Genomic DNA, 19,587 nt, shown 5'->3' with positions numbered 1-19,587 from the left:
CTCCTATGTTGTATTTATAGGCATAAGTGGTCCAACTAACTTAAGAGGCAATAGCATGTCGCGAAGCCTTATTTCTCATGCCAGACTTGGATGTTAGGAAGCTTCGTATCGCGTCGGAGGCAATTGGCGGTCCTTCTTCCGAAAAACAACTTTTGTTCAAAGGGAAGAATTTTGAAAAAAGAAGTGCATCAGCCTGCTAGAACCACTCTTCCGGTGTTGCATTTGAAAGCACACCAAAATGTACGGTGTTTATAAAGATATTGAGTGGAGTTCTAACGGTCAATTTTTGATTTTGTATTTACTGAATGATCCGATATTAGTATTACTGTTATCACCGGATCATCCAGTGTTAATAGCTCTTTTAAGTTATTGGGAAAACGACTAGTTAGCGGGTTTAAAATTATAAATACTCCTCCACTTAGTCATCTGAAGATGTGGCATGCTGCTGGAGTCTAGAGGAAGCTCATGTACACTTTGGAAAACATCTAAGCCATAAAAGTGCTTAAAGTGATCATCCAAGACAATTAAATACAAGATTAGAGAGTTTTTAGTGCTTATAGGCCTAGAGTGAGTTGTAGCTAGGTGCTGTAGTTTGAAAAATGGATCAAGGAGTAATCCTAACTTGTACCGAGTGGTACATCGGTACTTTAGAGTCTTGGTGACTCGCTGGCATCTTGGGCTTTAGTGGTCCAAGCTTGTTGACCCTCCGACTTGGTGTGGAGCGACTACAAGACACGTGTACGGGGACGCAGAGACTCTTGTCTTGGTGGCTCAAGCTCCGAAGTGATCACGACGGCAAGTGATCAGAAGAGAGGCTAGTGGTGAGAACTTTCCTTAGTGGCTTGATAGCTTATCGTACTTGAGACCTTGTCTTGGTGACTTGGTAGCTCAAGAGCCATGACTGGAAAAGACTTAGTGATCGAGAGCATATCCTTTGTGGAGCTTTAATATGGATTAGGGGTGGCATTCATGCTATCGATACCACGAGATAAAACTCCCTTATGTTTGGAGGGTCACCGAGGAAGGGATGAGACCTCTCATCACCAACACGGAGACGCAATTAGATGCATTAGCGAAGAGTATCCTTTTATCATCTTCAAATGTCGATACATTTAATTGTATTTATTCTCTCACCAATGCACATAATATTTGAAATAATCTCATTAAAATATATGAAGATACGAATGATGTGCGCAACGAAAAATATCATGTGCTTCTTACTAAGCTCATTAGCATCAAACAATTTACCCACGAAAATACTAATGATATGTAGTCACGTTTGAATATTCTTGGTAATGAGATCAACAGGCTAGGTTTGACGCAAATTGACGATGATCAAGTAGTGAGAAGAATACTTCAAGCTCTTCTTCCAAAGTATAAGTTGATAGTCTCCATCATCTACGGCAATAATGACATCAAGACGATGACTCCAAGTCAAGTGCTCGGCAAGATCACCGCCGATGAGATGACCATAAACATAGGGGTGGAAGCCGCTTCCTCATCCGATGCCAAAAACCTTGACTCACAAGCAAGCAAGCACCATGCTCACATATGAAGGCGAAGATGAGGAGGCAAGAGCAAGAGTCAAGCTCAAACGAAGATGATAGAGATGAAGATAAAGATAGCAATAAAGATTATAAGCAAAGCATATCAAGTGATGAAGAAATGGATCCCAAAGTCGCCAAACTTATCTCTCAAGTGGAGAAGAACATCAAGAAGATCAATGCCAAAATTGATCAATGAATCTCCATGGAAGACTTGGTCAAAACTATTGATCGCATCAAGAAGGAGAAGAAGACCAAGAGCAAGAGGGAGACAAGAGAAGAGCCAAAGCATTTGCAAGAATTTGAAGATGGGTGAGTGAAGATGAAGATTCGATGAGAGCTTCGCTACCCACTCCTCCAAGAGAAGCTCTTCCTCAAAGTCGTCATCATGTAAGCCATCATCACACAAGTGCCTTATGGTCAAAGGTATGGAAAGTGATGTAAGCGATGATGAATCCGATAAGGATTCTCCTTCCTATAATGAACTCCTTCATTTGATCAATGAGAAATAAATGACTCTTAAAAAAACAATCAAAAGAGCTTAAGAAATCCAATGTCCTCAATGACATTCATACTACCATTGTTTCTAATTACGAATAATTATTGAGCAAATTTAATTTGCTAAACAAGGAGCATGATAAGCTTAAAGCAAAATTTAAGTGCATTGAATCTCAATCTAAGATCCCTTTGGAGCAATCTACCTCTATATTTAAATTTAATCATAAGGTAGATGTTTGCACTTCTTGTTATAGGTTAATTGATCTATTTAGCTCACCCTTTTACAATGAGATATGTGTTGAGAATATTCTTGTATAACCATCTAATAAACTCATTGCACAAGAAAATAATGAGCTTAAGCAAAAAAGTCAAAAAATCTTAGAAAGAACTTGGCAAGATTAAAGGGAAAGAACCATGTCCAGTCTCCTCAAAATAACCATGCTACCATGGTGAAGAATCTTACGGAGGGGTCCACCGTGATATGTTTCAAATACCAATAAGAATGCCACAAGTCCTTCCAATACCAGCAAGTTAAGAAGGAGATTAAGGAGAAGAAGAAAACAATGAACGTCTCTAACAAGATCTCCAACATCTACACTAAACCCAACTTGGTAGCTCAAGAGTCGTGACCGGAAGAGACTTGGTGACAGTAGCATATCCTTTGTGGAGCTCCAACGTGGATTAGTGGCGTTAGTCATACCATCGATATCACGGGATAAAAATTCCTTGTGCCGAGTTTGTCTCTCTACCTTATTTACATTTTCGCATTTACATACTTGCAATTTACCTTACTAAAGTATGTTGCAATCCTCTTAAACGGTAGAGTAGACACACTAGATAAATGTAAAGCATATTTATATAGAAATTGATATAGGTTTATCTTATGAAGTTTTTGAAGCCAATTTAGTTTAGTTTCTAAGTGTCCTAATTCACCCCCTCTCTATTAGGATGCCACCGTTTCTCACATCGCTACATCAAACACATTTAAATCCTACATCTACCATATCAGTTATGACAACACTATGTATAAATCCTATATCTAATATCTAATATATGTCTAAATATTATATCTAATTGCTAAAATATACATACAAACATGATCTAGTTGCTAAACTATATCTAACCATGATTCTAAAACTAGATCTATATTCTAACCTACGTCTAGTGACTATCCTAACATATTTGTAAAAAAATCCTACATCTAACATATAACCTATATCAAAACTCAGCACTAATGACTATCCTATCAGATTTGTAAAATAATCATAGAAAAAATATACATCTTTTCTCTGGCAGAGCTTCACTACAAATTTTCCTCTCCCCTCCCCTCTCCTCTCCTCTTCTCACTCCCTAGTGAACGAGCGAGAACTTGATCTTGCCTAGTGAACGGGCGAGATATCCGTGTTCAGCAGGCGAGATGAAGTTCTCACTCAGTGAACGAATGAGACGTTGCTGTAACCAGTTATTAAATGCACTGACCGTCAAGACTTATAAGGTCTCACCTGTTCAACGGACGAAATCTTATTCTCACCCTTTAAACCGGTAACAGTAGCCTATACCTGCCATTTTTTGAAACATACATGTATTCTGAAAACATGTATTCTTCTTTCTTTTCTCTCAGGCCTAGGTCGGCCTACAAGCCTTCTGGCCCAAATAAGACGGCCCAGCGCGCTTTTCCTTTTTCCCCATCTCATCTTCCCATAAGCCCGAGCAAACCGGCCCAGCGTGCCCCTCCTCTCTGTTTACCTACACGTTATCCTGGGCCAGACCATCTTCTCTGGGCTGCGGTCACATGAATCGACCCGAGGCCGCCCTCTCCCTCTCCCTTCTCTCTCTCGGTTGAAGCCCAGAGTCACGTTGTGTTCCCCATCGTCCCCCACATTTGCTTCCTCCTCGAGCAGAGACCGCACCGTCGCTACCTCCTCGAGACCTAGCTCCATCCCTATCCCTATCTCTAACAGCTAAGCCAAGCCTAGACCAAATCCTTACCTTATCTTGAAGCGATTCTATCTAGAAGGGATTCGATTTGAATGAGGACGTCGGTTGCCACATCGAGCTCTTCCCTGTGTTGCTTCAACGGTGAGGTTCCCTGGCTTTAAGCCGGTGGTACTTGTTTGTTTCTTTTTCGTTTTCCTCCTTGTCCTTTCCGGTTTCCCCTCTTTTCTTTAGTTGGCCAGTATTGTTCGCCGGCGATGGAGCCCCCGCCATGCCGCACCTCAAGTGTTGGCGCGGTGTATTAGTCGTCGCTGTGCCATTGTGCGTGTGCGGGGTCGTGCTAGCCTTGTCAGGTTGTGTGCGCGCCAATCCGGCCAATGTGCTGTTGACGCGCTGGCATATGTGTCTCCGGTGTTTTGCCATTGAGTTTGCTCCACTGTGCCGTGCGCGCTGATGTGGCCACGCCACCGCATATGTGTCTCCGGCGTCTTGCCGTTGAGCTTTCTCTGCTGTGACGATGTGGCCGCGTTGCTGTATATGTGTCTCCGGCGTCTTGCTGTTGAGCTTTCTCCTCTGTGTCGTGCGTGCTGGTGGCTGCGTCACCGTATATGTGTCTCTGGCGTGCTGCCATTGAGATTTCTCCGCCGGTGCCATGTGCGCGTGTGCCACCTTGTTTGCTGGCGAGTCGCCGTTATCTCTGTTCTGTCCTGTTGTGCTTGTCATGGACTTGGTCCCGCGTGTGTGTGTGCTGCGGCGTTGGTTGATCTCGCCATCGTGCCGTCTGTCGGGGCGTGAGCGTGGCGAGCCTGTTCGCTCCAGTTGGCGTTGGCGTTGTCACCGTTGAAGCGTATACCCCGGCTGGCGTCGCCGCCGATGAGGTATCTGGTTGGTGCGTGCACCTTGTCGCCACCAACTGGGAGTTCAGGTTGGCGTTGCCGCCCTCGAGTGTGCTTCGGTTGGTTTGCTTATCGCCGTCGTTGAGATCTGGGTGTACTCTGGTTGGCTCACTTGCTGTCGCCGTTGGTCTGATAGGCCGCCATCGTGTTGGTGTCCATTGTGATGCTGTTGGCGTGTTGGCGCAGCTGTGGTCTACCGTGGTGTTGCCAGTGATCTATATTTGCCCTCTTCTGCTGCTGCCGGCTGTTGGCCATTTTGGTGTTTTTTTTATAAACAGGAGTTATATTGCTATTAATAAAATGGATTTTTGTCAATGGGACATAAATAAAGCGTTGTTTGGTCCATGCCACACCGCACTCAGCGTTTTTGTCCCAGTCGCACCGCGAAAAAGTGCTTTGGTTCACACCACATCGCCTGGTTTAAAATAGTATTTTCTGGCCTGAGAGGAGAGAGAGGAGTGGTGAATGGACGGTTCTACCCATGTGTTGAAATGGTTGAGTCAGATCGTGTTTAACTGGCTGGCTTGTTCATCTCTCACTCTATCTCGTCCCCTCTCTCTCTAGCCACCAAGGATCAGAAGCGAAGCGGCAGGAGCACCGATGATGACTCACTCGCGGTCGTCATCATCGTCCTACCTCAGATCTGGTAGGCAGCAGCATGCACAGGGGCGTTTCCCCTTGATTAAGAGCTTGTATCACCCGGGCCAACGAGTTGTGTTGCTCGTGACCAATACAGACGAGAATCGAGAAAGAAAGTTCTATAGGTGTTTGAAGGGGTACAAGGTATGAATCAGTTGGCTCGTTTGTGTCGATTTTGCTTGGATTTTGCTTGAATTGAGGACCTAGGGTTTCTAATAGGGGATTATTTTGCCTCTATTCATGTTTACAGTCGCGAAATGCTTGTGTATTCTTCAAGTGGGAAGATGAGTACGAGAAGTACCTCATTGAGAGTGGATTTCTAGAGGAAGACACTAAGGTTCCTACAATTTCAGTGGACAACAATCTTCATTTGCACGAGAACGTTGCAGAGCTGAAGGGAATGGTTCAGCATTTTGCAGAAAAGCATGGCCAAAATGTAGAGTTGCATGAACCAAATGAAAGCTGACATTTGTACTTTGAAGCATCACACGGGAAGCAATATGTCATATGGAAACGTAGTTGCTATTCTTGTTGCCATGGTAGTAGTTGTAGGTGCTGTTCTTTGTGTTGCATTGGTCAAGTTGGGTTAGGACCTATAAAATACCACTCCATTTCCGATGTATTTGGCATGGGTTGTGTTCTTATGAACTGAAATTTTTAATGTATATGAACTGAAGTTTCTGATGTATATGCCATGGCTTGTGCTGTTATGACATTTCTGTCATGCTTTTAGATTGAAAAGTGTAATGTCATGAACACAGTTTTCATACAATATTTTTAGAAGCACCAAGTGTATGGTCCTCCCTCAGCCATTGAACTACCTTATCCCTAACCCAAAACTGGTTAGCTATGTAATGCTCTGCATTTTGCTTGTGCTTTTACAGTAGTGCTTGTTAGGTATCTTCTTAATCTGCAAAAAAGGAGAAGTAATGAAGTGGTTAGGTCATAAACATGAAAAAACAAATAATCTGTTAGGAACAGGACTAGAAATATTATCATCCATGTCCTTCCATCCTGCAGCTGTGATGCATGTATCCTCCACTTGCACTTCTTGACTTTGCAGAATCCTTTGTACCTTGTTCCTTCACTGTAAGGGGTAACAATTTCAATCTCATTCAGAATTACATACTGCCTAATTGCTCTTTTGAAGGTCCGTCCATCCTCAAATGTCACACCAACTTCAATCTTTGGATTCTCCAAGTCAGTTATATGGTCAAGAAAATCACAACCTTCCTCGTCATCAACATCACAGTCATCATTGTCTTCTTCATCAATGTTAGGAATATAGTCTGAGTCATTTTCATCATCAGAAATCAAGTCAGCATGGAAGACCTTCTCATCATCTACACCAACATACTCTATTTCATCATTTTCACCCCAAGAATCATCATTTTCAGGACTCCCCTTAGCATCATTGTTACCAGTAGCCTCAGAATCAGAAGGACCTGCAGCAGGCTCAGAAGGATAAGCATCATTGTTAGCAGCAGGCTCATGACCTGCAGCAGGCTCAGAAGGACATGCAGCAGTTTTAGCAGCAGGCTCAGAAGGAACTGCCACAATAATGCATGAGCTCTGCTGTGTGCCTAGTGCCTATGAATCTGCTACTACCTCAGGCTGGTTACCATAGCAGGCATGCAAGTCATTACTATCCTGCTGAACACAAGAAACTGTGATACTACTTGGCTGGTTAATGACTGAAATTATCAAAAGGAGCCTCCTTATATCCCAATACATGTCACATGCGGCAAGCAATGCCGAGTCAGAATCAATCTCCTTGTACTGGCCTGCACTCTTGTCCCAAAAGGTCACTGACAAACTTTTGTTCCTACCACGTTTGATATCAACATCTAGATCAGTGTAAAAATCCATCCACGAATTATATCCTTGTCGAGAACCCAATTCTTATCACTGCTACCATGATACACATGTCTACCGTTGTCAAGAAGCTGCTCATAAGCTAGGATGTGAATGGAAAATCTACAGGTTGAGTTTCGGTCCATCCTATTGAAGGCAAATAGAAAGGGATGAGGAGTTCAATTACACGGATCAAATTGAGCAAATACGGACAAATACGAGAAACCCTAGATCCCCAAATCTCCCCTTTCTCGAATCCTAATCACATGGCACCTAGGAAACAAACATGAAGGTTAGATTTGAAGCTTAACAATGGGAACCCATGACAGCTTCATCGCCTTCTTCGGGGAATCGACGCTGCGTAGACGCCCCACTCCAGGTCGGGGAATCGGGGACCGATGCAACTTCATTAGGTCCTCCACCTCAGCGCAGCATTACCGGGAGGAGAAATCACCAGAGATCGGGTGGAGGGGGGCGGTGGTCCGAGTAGATATCGCTGGTGGTACGGGGATGGAGCCGAGTGGAGTGTGTCAGTGGCTGGAGAGAGAGAGGGGACGTGATAGAGTGAGAGGTGAACAAGCCAGCCAGGTGAACGCAGTCTGGCTCAACCATTTTGGCACGTGGGCAAAACCGTCCATTCACCACTCCTCTCTCTCCTCTCAGGCCAGAAAATACTATTTTAATCCGGGTGGTGTGATGTGGACCAAGCCACTTTTTCGCGGTGCGGATGGGACAAAAACGCTGAGTGCGATGTGGTGTGGACCAAACAACGCTTTATCTATGTCCCAGAGACAAAAATCCCTTAATAAAAAGAGCAGTACACAACACCTTTGTAGAAGATGTATAATACAACATCTTCAAGAAGGACCTAGCACCAAGAATGGCCACGTGTACAGGCATGGGAGACACACGTCTAAGCAGGAGACCTCCCAGGAGACGTGTCGCAGGAAAATGCCGTTGGTTCGACCGTATCGATGTCGTCGAGCATTGCACCGCAGAATCATCGTCATGCACAAACTCTTGATCGATGGCATTTTCTTCTTCTTCGAAATTATCTCCATACATCTGGTCATCCTGCTCTGCTCCTAGAACTGGTGGACGTGGCGATGGTACTGCAACTGGTGCTGGTACAACTCTGCCTAATGCAATTGCATTGACTACTCCTGGAGGGAGGAGGGGAACTCCGGGTAACTCCAAGCGTCTGATGTTGTGAATTGGGGGTAGGTGAAAGGTCCTCTTCCTTACAGTGAGCTTGCGGTGGGGTCCTCCGTGGGTCCTATGGCAAGAAAAGTAGGCTTCCTTGAGCTCCCTGACATAATACTCAGATGTCTCTATCAGTGCCTTGGTAGTCTCCTCAGCACGCTTTTCTACAGTTGCTGCCTGCTCTTGAGTCTGTTGTAGCTGCATCCTCAGAGCTCTCTCTTGAGTCTCAGAATTTTCAACTCTTTGGATGCACGCATTCCACTCAAAGCGATGAGTCTCATACAGCTGGTCCAGGGCAAGGAGGTATTTTACTATGGCGACTAAGGTAGGGTCATCCTCCCTTTGATCTAGACCTTCCAACCTTCTCATCCTTCTATGGCACATAGGGCATGTGCGGTCACTGACTAGGAAGAACTTCACTGGGGTACGTTCAATATCCTTCTCATGCCTTCGGCAGAAGTAAAAGAAGGCCTTGCGGGCTACTGCCTGATAGGTATCGCTGTACTCAACTCCGTAGGCAACAGTACTCCACAGCTACCAGTCTGTATACTCAGGCGTCTCGAACACAAGGACCTGGACTTCATATTTATTGGTGCCATTCTCTCGGTACTCTCGTCCACGATATCCCGGGCAATGAGTGTACCCAAACCTCATCTGGGTCTCCCAAAGGATGAGAAGGAAGCCTTGCACGTCCAAGCAGTAAGTGATTGTCCATCCGTCTCCCTCCATCTACCAAAATTTTGAAAAAGGGGGTCAGTCGGGATCGAGTGAAAAAATGTTTTTTTATTAAAACCAAATCAAGGTAAATAGGCAATGAGGATGATAATTTTTTTTATTAAAATAGTTTATAATAAAACTATCACTCCTTTACTTGACCAATCCTAGAGTTTTGCCCTACAGTCAAGTATATATATGTCTCTGATACCACTTTGTCAGACCTCTCCTTCGGGTCATCTTGTACAACTCATACCAGTCACTGAATCAGTAGCTGGTACACACATCTTTCCAACATAAATAGACATCACATGCATACATCAATTAAAGTACAATATTAGGATAAAACACAGAGTTCATTACAATAAAGGCATGTAGGTATAATTAAACAAAGCCTCATAGCACAATGGAGATAACGCAAAAGAGACACAAGCCCTACAAGCAACTTAAGTGCAGATGAAACCAAATCTTCCTACTCATCATCTTTACCTTCCACAAAATTAGCCTCTGGATCATATAAATTCACATATAGCGAGAGTGAGTACATAAGGTATTTAGCAAGTCCTACCTCAATGGAAGACATTAGATGCATAAAGGTAGATCAAGGATAAGGTCGCATAGTCTTTAGGTTTTGCAAAAAACTAGTTTTTTTTTATGTATAGTTCAATTTGCAAAGACTATCTTAAAACATTTTTGAGGGAACACATAAGTTGAGCTTATGGGGTTATTGGCCCTGGAGGAGATACTTCCATCCCATCAGTTCCCACACTTCTTTTACCGGTGGACACATACTCTGGGATACTCTAGGCACATAGTCAACACTTTTTGAAACACAGGCAGACTACCCACTCACACGCTAAGGAGATACACACGCCAAAAAGCTAATTATTGTGACTGAACCATAGCATATCCTTGACCGAGGACACAGCTATCTGGATAGGTTTAATACTATGCAGAGGTTGTACACTTTACCCATAAGATATGCACAGACTCCAACCTTAGCAATTGGTGGAACTGTTATAACGAGACACAACGTCCTCACAACATAGCTATAATATCCACCCACGGGGCACTAAGATACCAGAGGTCTTAGAATATTCACGGGAAGGACCACTTAGCAATCTTAAGGCTCTGATATAGCCTTAACAACATCACCAGCCGGACCTTAGGTTACATGCTGCCCAAGTCTTCTCCTAGTTCTCGTTGCCCTACCGGCCTCCGAGTGGGTACAGAACTAAGTTGAAGGGGTTGGATCAAGTCCTGCCCATTTAGGTCATGTGATTGTACGATTGAATACTAGGTAGGATGTCACAGCGAACCAATCCTTATACGATCGAGGCAAATGTCTCATAGCAATAACAACACAAAGGCAAACCATACTCTAAGGTTATTCCCACCTTTGTGGGGTACTTTACTCACCCCTGTCAAAAACACACTAGAGTTTTCATGAATATGTCTTACACACATACCAAGCACACAACACTTCACACTGTTTGAAAAGGCATGATTAACATATGTAATTATCTTGGTTCTTTCATTTGAGCAAATTAATCCTAAGCATGCCAGTAAATAAGCATTCATCCAAACAGTCATTATAGTTGATGTTGGGAACCTTCTATGGTTTCAATGGAATAAAGGTGACAATATCAAGGTATGACATAAACAAACTAGGTCATAACTACATTAGCATATTTTTAAAATTACAGTTATTAACTTAAGCACGCATATCCTTATAATTTGAAATGATGGCTCTACGGATTGTATTTAGAAACATAGGATCAACATGATCAACGGTGTAGGAATTGCCTTCGTTGAAGTCCTCGTCCACTCCTTCTTCAAACTCCTAATCTTCTGGGTCTTACTCGAACACGCCTTCCTCTAACAAATGCAACAAATGGCAAAAATACACACACATGAAATCAATTAAATGATTATATTAAAAACTAATTAAATTACAAAAATTATGAAATCAATATGATTGGGTAGATCTCGAATTTAGATGAATATCGGTGGAAGAATCATCGAAAACAGAGCTAGGAGGAAGGAGAAATGAGCTTTAGAAGTTTTGTCGCGAGAGAAAATTAGGAAAAGAAAAAGGAATGTCCTCAGATCGGCTCAGGGTGGTTCAACTGAGGTTGGGCTCGGCTCGGCCGGGTAGCTCGGCTCAAGAGATAAGGAGGGGGTGGGGGCTCTATCCCGATCGGGTGGAGAGAGCGAGAGAGAGGGGAGGATGGAGGTGGCAGGCGACGGTGACGCGCCGGCGACGGAGGGTGGCGGCAGGCTCTAGCGAGTGGCAAGGTAGGGCAGCGGCGACCGGATCCGAACCGGGTTGGGGCGGATCTGGCTGGCGAGGGCACGGGCCGGCGACGACGAAGAGGCAGCGGCCGGCAACGAAGAAGGCTCTGGCGGAGTGGCAAAGATATGCGATAGTGTTAGTGTTTGAGGGGATCTCGGGTTGGCTTCCGGGCTGGAAGGAAGAGAAGCATGATGCTCACTGGCAGTAGCGGTGCTCCGAAGGAGGAGGTGGTGGCGCAGTTGGAGGGGAGGCGATGGAGAGGAGAGGTGGTGCTGTGTGGTGTGGAGGAGAGCGGGGAAGAGGGTAATGGTTCTCTTTATAGGGGTGACGACATGGGCATGACAGTGTCACGAGGTGCGAGGCAGAGGTCGGGGCTCGAGGAAGCGGCGCGGGGCACGAGGATTGCATGAGACGGGTGGCGTGGCACAGAGCCCTGGCGCACGCAGCGGCAAGCGGTGCTGGGTCAAGGGGATGTGAGAGAGAGAGGGATTTCTGAGGATCTTTTTCTCTTTTTCTTGGGAAAACACGGGTGTGATAGTGTGTGTGGCGTATTCGATGTAATTTGGAAACTTGTACTTTAGGATTAATATGAATTAATAAATTAGTAGTGTTTCTTTTACATCTTTGTCTCTTTTACTTTGTATACTAGCACGCCTGCACTTTACTATATTCTAAGCGAAACGCCATCGAGGACTCATTTCTCTCGCGTGAAACACTATCTATTATATTACTAATTGATCAACAAAAGAAAGCTCATCCTTCGCTCTCAAGGCCTAGAAATAACTAGGTTAATCAGAGAAAAAAGAAAGCAAAGTGTTCATATACATGTTTATAAATTACGCACCACTGTCGTTAAAAAAAACAAAAAAAATACCCATATACCTGCTTCTATATTACCCACCTTTGTCATTAAAAAAAATAAACCCAAAATACCCCAACACTAGCTTCTATATTACCCACCACTGCTATTATAAAAAAATTAAGCCAAATACCGATAAAAAAGTAAACATAATTTGATTAATGCATAAGTTTGTTGCACCTTGTTTCATTTAAGAGTTCAAAGTTACAATTCAAATAAAATTTTAATGTAAAATGTAATTAAAAAACAAATATAAAATAGATACATAGCTCAATATGAGAGATGTAAAAATAAGAAAAGGAGATAAAACTTGATACAAGAGAATGACCGATCTATTTAAATTGTGGAGAAAAATAAGTGTTCGCTCAAAGGAAAAAAAGGTAATCTATTCTTTCTCACTCTCGAACGATGCAAACGAGCTGGCGGTTTAACTGGCCAATGTTGTTGCCCGCTCTGTAGTAGCGGAAGGAGATGAGCGTGGTGTCGAGCAGGAAGACGTTGACCATACGAATGTTACAAAGCGTAGTGTTGTTGAAGCAGGAGATGATTTCGAACCACATATCCAACGCGGAATGACCTATGCATATGCAAGGAAAAAGGCAAGCCTAGCGACCCGTATGTCCACAGACATCAACAGAGACAAGAATCGATAGGAGAGGATGCAGGCATTGCTCTACTTGGCTTGGACCCATAGCTCAAATCAGGCATCGGCCAACGCAGAGCAAGACGTAGCCTGCATATCTCTAATGGTGGAACCATAACCTCTAGCAACAACAAGGAACGCTGAGGAAGCTATTGATCTGCAGAGCAGGATACGAAGGTGAATTGTTATAAGAGGATACGAGCTCTGCTGCATTGGGGCTTTAACCATGTAGCTCAAGGTCGCATAACCGTGTAGCTCATGGTCATGGAATTACGAAGGCAACAAGAAAAAGGCGCAATCCGCAGACCGCGAAGATGATGGTACTTGACCTCCCAATCCAAACAAAAGCTATTCGATTGGAATAGCAAATAAAAACAAGAATAAATACACGGGAAGCATAATCTATATGAAATAGATCAAAGAGATAACGATATAGTGCCTGAATAGATAAAAAGTTGTTATGGTAGGCACATGTTCGAATTATATTACTAGAATGATACAACAATACATATACAGCTGAATTCTTGATTCTAACCGTGTAATTGCGCAGGCCACCCCGCTAATTGCTTGTAACAAGACCAAGAAAAACTAGAACCATATGTTATCGGTTCGAACACATGTCAAAGGTGCGCACCGAAGAAATTTCTGCAATGCTTCCTTATTCAGATTTACAAGGTCGTACGCAGGCAAGTATGTATTCTGAGAAAAGAAATCGATGACCTCAAGGAGCATGGCAATACGGCTTTCCCACTGAAACGTACTAACGTGTTCGGAAAGGGTGACACCAAGATATTAACCCTACTGGATAGAGTCAAATCGTGCTACCGTGATTCTACTACAAGTTGGTGTAAACTTTTCAAGCCGTATACAATTCCAATGTTCCGAATAAAGAAAGAACAACGGGAAAGAAAAGCTACATGAGTCTATTAAACACATTTTAAGAATTAAGGATCAGTGATTCACCTAAATACACATTAAAGAAGAAAGAGATCCATCCAACTTCGTTTAAGGAAAAAAAAGAGAGGGAGAGATTCACCCAACTATCTTATACGAGTGGCAACCCAAAACTGCCTGACTTCAGTTTCTGACTGAAACTAGCTCTAGTTTCCTACTTAGAATCGACAGGGATCATCTTCACCGCAACGGCGATAGGCATGCCTATGAAACCGATGAAAATGCAGGTGATCCACTGCATAAACGTGAGAGGGGTAGTGTTCGCGAAATCACCGAGGAACTGTACTATTATGAACTGGAAGATGACCGTGCTACCGAGGACGGCGATGAACACGTTATTGTCTAGAATGCCTTCAAAGACATCTATCCTCTCCATCTCTCTTGAACTCACCTCGTTGAACACCTGCACAATCGATGCAACATCAGTGGACTTTCCAATAGCATTGATAAAATTACTTCGCTGTCATTTAGTCACAAACTTATTGAATTTTTGGGTAATTATACTTTGTATGATTGTTACAAAGAAACCTTTTTTCTACAGTGGAAAGTATCAAAGTGCTAAATTTTAGATTTTTTAAAAGGGTTTTTTATCCCTAAAAATAAACGATAATCTGCATTTCAATAAGAAAAACTATTGTGTGTAATGATTATATTGAATGCTGTTCTTCCTACCAAGCAATTCGCTGTACACTCGCAAAACAAAAAGTAATATCAATTACTGCAGTTTTTTCTTTTTCTGAAACCATGGAGTTCTTTATAAACAAATGGCGTAATTCTATCAAGAGCGGTCTATAGATTTTTTTCAGACATCAAGATGGATGCAGGAAGCACGTCCACATTACCTGGCAGAACACAAAGCAGTTGAAGATGATTGTGTTCAAGACTAGATCGGATTTGTCGCCCTTGATTGCGAAGAGCCATTTCCCTCCGGCCTGCAGATACCAAATCACAAGGAACTGGTACAAGGCCTGTCCTAGGATGTTCCTCCACATGATGTTGCTGATGAAGTTTCCTTTCCTTCCAACAGGAGCTCTCTTCATCAACTCATTGTTTGGAGGTTGTGTGGCCAATGCCAGTGCTCCTAGCGTGTCCATGATCATGTTGACCCAGAGCAATTGCACCGCGGTAAGAGGTGCACTCCCTGAATTGACAAGCACAGTGAGAAATAAATTGTGAATAGAAACTACCTAGAAAGTTTTAGAATTGTCACATTAATATAAGAATACCCAAATTCGGAAATTTCAAATTCATGTAGAAGTAGTTATGCGTATGGAAATGGATAACTAGAAAAGATGAGCATGCAGCAGCAGTGGATGTAATGTAACATAGCATCGCAAATGAACAGATATTGACTTTACCATGGAACATTGATTTTCTTTTAACAGAGTTGCGGACCAGCATCAGCTGAAACGAATGCATCAGAATTTCAGATGTACCTATCAAGCAAGCTGAAGAGAAGTTCACGATGAGAGCAACCACATTGACTGTCAGCTGAAACTGCACAAACTTCTGAATGTTGATGTACACTGATCGACCCCATTTAGCCACGGTCACTATCGTGGAGAAGTTGTCATCAAGAATAATGACATCGGCACTCTCCTTTGCCACCTTCAAACAGAAGGATAAGGAGTCATTGGGTGTATATAATGAATGGAATTGGGAGCAACTGTACTTATATATATAGCTACCAATTGCATTTCCACTTTGCTATACACTCAATATTGATCATAGTTATGGAGAAGATTTTTTGCGGTATTTAAGACATAATTAGGTATCGTTGAGGAAAATCACCTCAGTTCCAGCAATGCCCATTGCGAGCCCGATATCGGCCTCGTGAAGTGCAGGTGCATCATTTGTGCCATCGCCAGTCACCGCGACAACTTCATCAAATGTAGTCCGAAGATGCTTCACCAAGGTGTGTTTGTCAAGTGGCGAAGATCTTGCCATCACCTGACTCATAAAATCAGAGCACACTGACAAATGGATTCCAGAAAGGATAGGCAGGGTGAGCAGTATAATCTACCAACTCACCTGTATTTTTGGTATCAGTTCATGTAGTTCTTCTTCACTCCTGGCTCTGAAGTCTGGGCCTTCAATGGCAAGGCCGCCTTCAGTTAAGATGCCGCATTCCCGCGCAATCGCCTTCGCCGTGTTGATGTTGTCCCCTGTAACCATCCTGACGGTAATGCCTGCTGACCTGCAGATGGCGACCGATTCCTTCACGCCGGGACGGACAGGGTCCTTGATCCCCACGATGCCAATGCAGGTGTACCCATCCATCGGAATCTGATCATTCGCTGAGAACCCCTCGCCGACGTCAATGTAGGCGAGGCACAGCGTGCGAAGCGCCTCGTTCGCGAAGCTGTCGATGGTGGCCTTGAGGTGATCCTCCGTCGCGCCGTCGAGGGGGGTAACGTTCCCGTGTTCGTCCAGGTATTTGCTGCAGGATGCCAGGATGATCTCTGACGCGCCTTTGCAGTGAGCTCGCAGTGCTCCGCCAGGGAGCTGGATGACCACCTCCATTCTCTTCTTCGCCGAGTTAAACGGCTCAACCTTGACGAGGGCGCTCGCCTTGCGCACCGCCTGGAAGTCCCCGCCGAGCGACAGACCGAGCTCCAGGATCGCCGTTTCGGTCGGCGTGCCCAGTATCTCGCGCTTGCCGTCCTGGTTCAGGACGACGTCGCCGCCTGTGTTGTTGAATATGGATTGCAAGAGCATTGTCACGACAGAATCCGGCAAATCGGAGGGCAAGGTCTTGGTCTCTGTAGAACTGTTCACATCTTTGATCTTGCCGCAGATGCAGGCCTTGACTACAGTCATGTGGTTGGTCGTGAGCGTGCCGGTCTTGTCGCTGCATATGGACGTCGCCGAGCCCATGGTCTCGCAGGCCGCGAGGTGCCGGACGAGTGCCTTGTCGTTCATCATCTTCTTCATGGCGAACGCGAGGCTCAGCGTCACGGCGAGCGGCAGGCCTTCGGGAACGGCCACGACGACGATGGTGACCGCGATGGCGAAGAACTCGAGCAGCTCCAGCGCATCGTCGCCGGTCCAGCTGAAGTACGAACCGTCCGAGATCTTGCGCCAGAACAGGCCCTGGGTGAGCACCGCGAACGTGACGACCGCAAAGATGAGGCCGATCTTGCCGATGATGGTGGCGACGCCGTTCAGCTTGACCTGCAGCGGCGTCTCGTCGTCTCCGCCTTCGCTCAGGGTGGCCATCAGCTTGCCCCACTGAGTCCTCATGCCGACGGTCGTGACAAGCATCTTGCAAGAACCATCCTGCACTTTTGTCCCCGACAGGAGGAACGGGTTCTCAGCATTGACGGCGACCGGCTCGCTTTCTCCGGTCAAGCTCGATTCGTTGATCAGAAGCGAGAACCCCGACACGAACAACCCGTCGGCGGGCACCTGGTCACCGATGGAGAGGTGGACGATGTCGCCGGCGAGAAGGTCGTATATTGAGAGCTTCTGCCGGTAGCCGCTGCGGGTGACCTGCACCGTGATCTTCTTCTTCTCCTTGTCGAGATCCTTGAACTGCAGGGACTGGCGGTAGTCGCTCGTCGCGGTGACGAACACGACCAGCAGGATGCTGGCCACGATTCCGAGCCCGTCGTGCGCACCACGGGGCCACCCCTCGGTGGCGACGCCGACGACGAGGGAGACGAGCGCGCACGCTGCGAGGATCATGAGCGTCATGTCCTGGAGCGCCTCCCAGACGAAGACCCAGAAGCTGCGGGTCTCCGTCTCCGCGAACCGGTTGATGCCGAACACTTCCTGCCGGGACTCCAGCTTCTCCTCAGACGCGGGAAGGCCGTCAGACGCCGAGGTGGACAGCTTCGTCACCAGGCCCTCGACGCCGCCATGCGAGTTCAGCCTCTTGAGGTCGTGGCTTTCGACGACAGAGGTCAGCTCCTCGGCGCAGATGCCGAAGCCCGCGGCCTCGACGTTGGCGGGGGTCGTGTACTCGCCCTCGGGAGGAAGGCCTGTGGAATCGCGTTGATGGGTAGACTGAGACAAGGAAAGAAAAAATTTCTTGGTGATCCTGGGGTGCACGGCATACCGTGGATGAACTGAAGCGCGGCCTTCGAAACAAGCACGGCGACCCGCAGCTTCTCCTGAAATAGGTACAATCTGTACCATGTCACTTACACGATGCAATTCTCTTAAGATGCACGGCGACGTGCATTGGTGCGCACGTACGTGTTATACGTACGTACCTGGTTGGATCGCTTCATGGCGGCGGCCTCGGAGCGCTTGCCGAGGTTGGCGGTGAAGCGGAAGCGGCGCGTGGGGTTCTTGACGACGCCGACGACCTTGCGCCATCGGCCCAGCGCCTCGTCCGACGAGTGCTTCGCCTTCACGCCCCCAAAGTTCTCCTTCAGGTAGCTCTCCATCTCGCTAATCACTCTCTCCTCTCCTCTCCTCGCCAAACAACCAGCTCTGCCTCCCACCCCCTCAGACCAGCAGAATTTCTCGGACGGCGTTGTCGGGTGAGTTTGTCACGGCGGCCGATCAGAACATGCGCACGCACGTCGACCGCGCTTTCATGGAGGCTGTGTGCGATCTTGGGCAAGGATCGCAAGAGGAGTCGCCGAGAGGTGAACCGATGGAAGGGAGAGGACGGTGGTGTGGTTGTTTGTTTACGATCCGCACAAAACGGTAAGAGAAAGGCGAGGAGTGATCGGAGGGGGCGAGTGGCTCCTCCTCCTTCACTTTTGGAAATAGGCCGGAAACTGGGGGGTCAAACGGATCACCGGTCATCGGCATTGCTATTGGGGGACGCCGGAGGAACCGGGTGATCCGCCGATGCGGTCTAGCGGTGTGCAGCGATGCGCCCCTGCGAATCAAATCACTGTTGAAACGTCGGAGCCAAACCGTGAGACATGCAAAACCGAATCAATTCGCTGTTGCAGGGATGCTGGTTGCAAGCTGGATACTGTAAAATCATGTTGAAATGTGACTTAATTTATTTATAATGGGTGATTGATATTGGTATTTATTTAGTGTAATGAGCTACACGATATTTCTTAATCTATTATCTTAGTAAAAATTTAAAAAATATTATTTTTTACTATGAATTTTAGCTATTGATTAATTGTATTTTATATGGACTCTTTATTTAAGTATTTTATTTTTATAATAATTTAATTTTTGTAGACTATATTTGATATTGATCATTTATTTTTTCTATTCTAACCCCAATCTCAATTATTATTTATTTTATTTTATTTGGACTTTTTATTTAGATATTTTGCTTCCCAAACCGTATAGAAATCAAACTGTTAATTCCCGATATCTTTTCATTCCGAATTTAGCTATTTATTAATTGTATTTGATATGAACTCTTTGGTTAAATCTAGAGTGTTAGATGTTCATAATAATGAGTAGTCTGGATTATTTATTTTTTAATTAACATGTTAATTTCGTAACTTTAAGAATATATGTGGTGGCTCCTTTTTCTTCTCAAATATTAAGATAATAGATTCAAAATACCAAGATCACTTAAGGGCTTGGGGTCTGCAAACAGTGGACCAATTGACAAGGCAATGGCT

At 45.2% G+C, this 19,587-nt stretch overlaps 1 protein-coding gene across 1 annotated transcript; it reads right to left on the bottom strand.

Annotated features, from left to right (window-relative positions):
- Nucleotides 1–13,987: 13,987 nt before the first annotated feature.
- On the bottom strand, nt 13,988–18,855 carry LOC133899131 (calcium-transporting ATPase 2, plasma membrane-type-like). Its single transcript, XM_062340078.1, has 7 exons — nt 18,253–18,855; nt 18,096–18,150; nt 16,067–18,018; nt 15,827–15,985; nt 15,472–15,643; nt 14,878–15,176; nt 13,988–14,438 (listed from the first exon to the last, which is right to left on the bottom strand). The coding sequence occupies exons 1-7, from the start codon at nt 18,427–18,429 to the stop codon at nt 14,190–14,192; spliced, it is 3,063 nt and encodes a 1,020-aa protein (XP_062196062.1). The 5' UTR covers nt 18,430–18,855; the 3' UTR covers nt 13,988–14,189.
- Nucleotides 18,856–19,587: the final 732 nt, after the last annotated feature.

This window comes from Phragmites australis, chromosome 18 (genome assembly GCF_958298935.1).
Source record: "Phragmites australis chromosome 18, lpPhrAust1.1, whole genome shotgun sequence".
NCBI classification, from domain to species: domain Eukaryota; kingdom Viridiplantae; phylum Streptophyta; class Magnoliopsida; order Poales; family Poaceae; genus Phragmites; species Phragmites australis.
The sequence above is the reverse complement of the archived record's forward strand: the minus strand, read 5'-3'. Positions and strand labels throughout refer to the sequence as shown.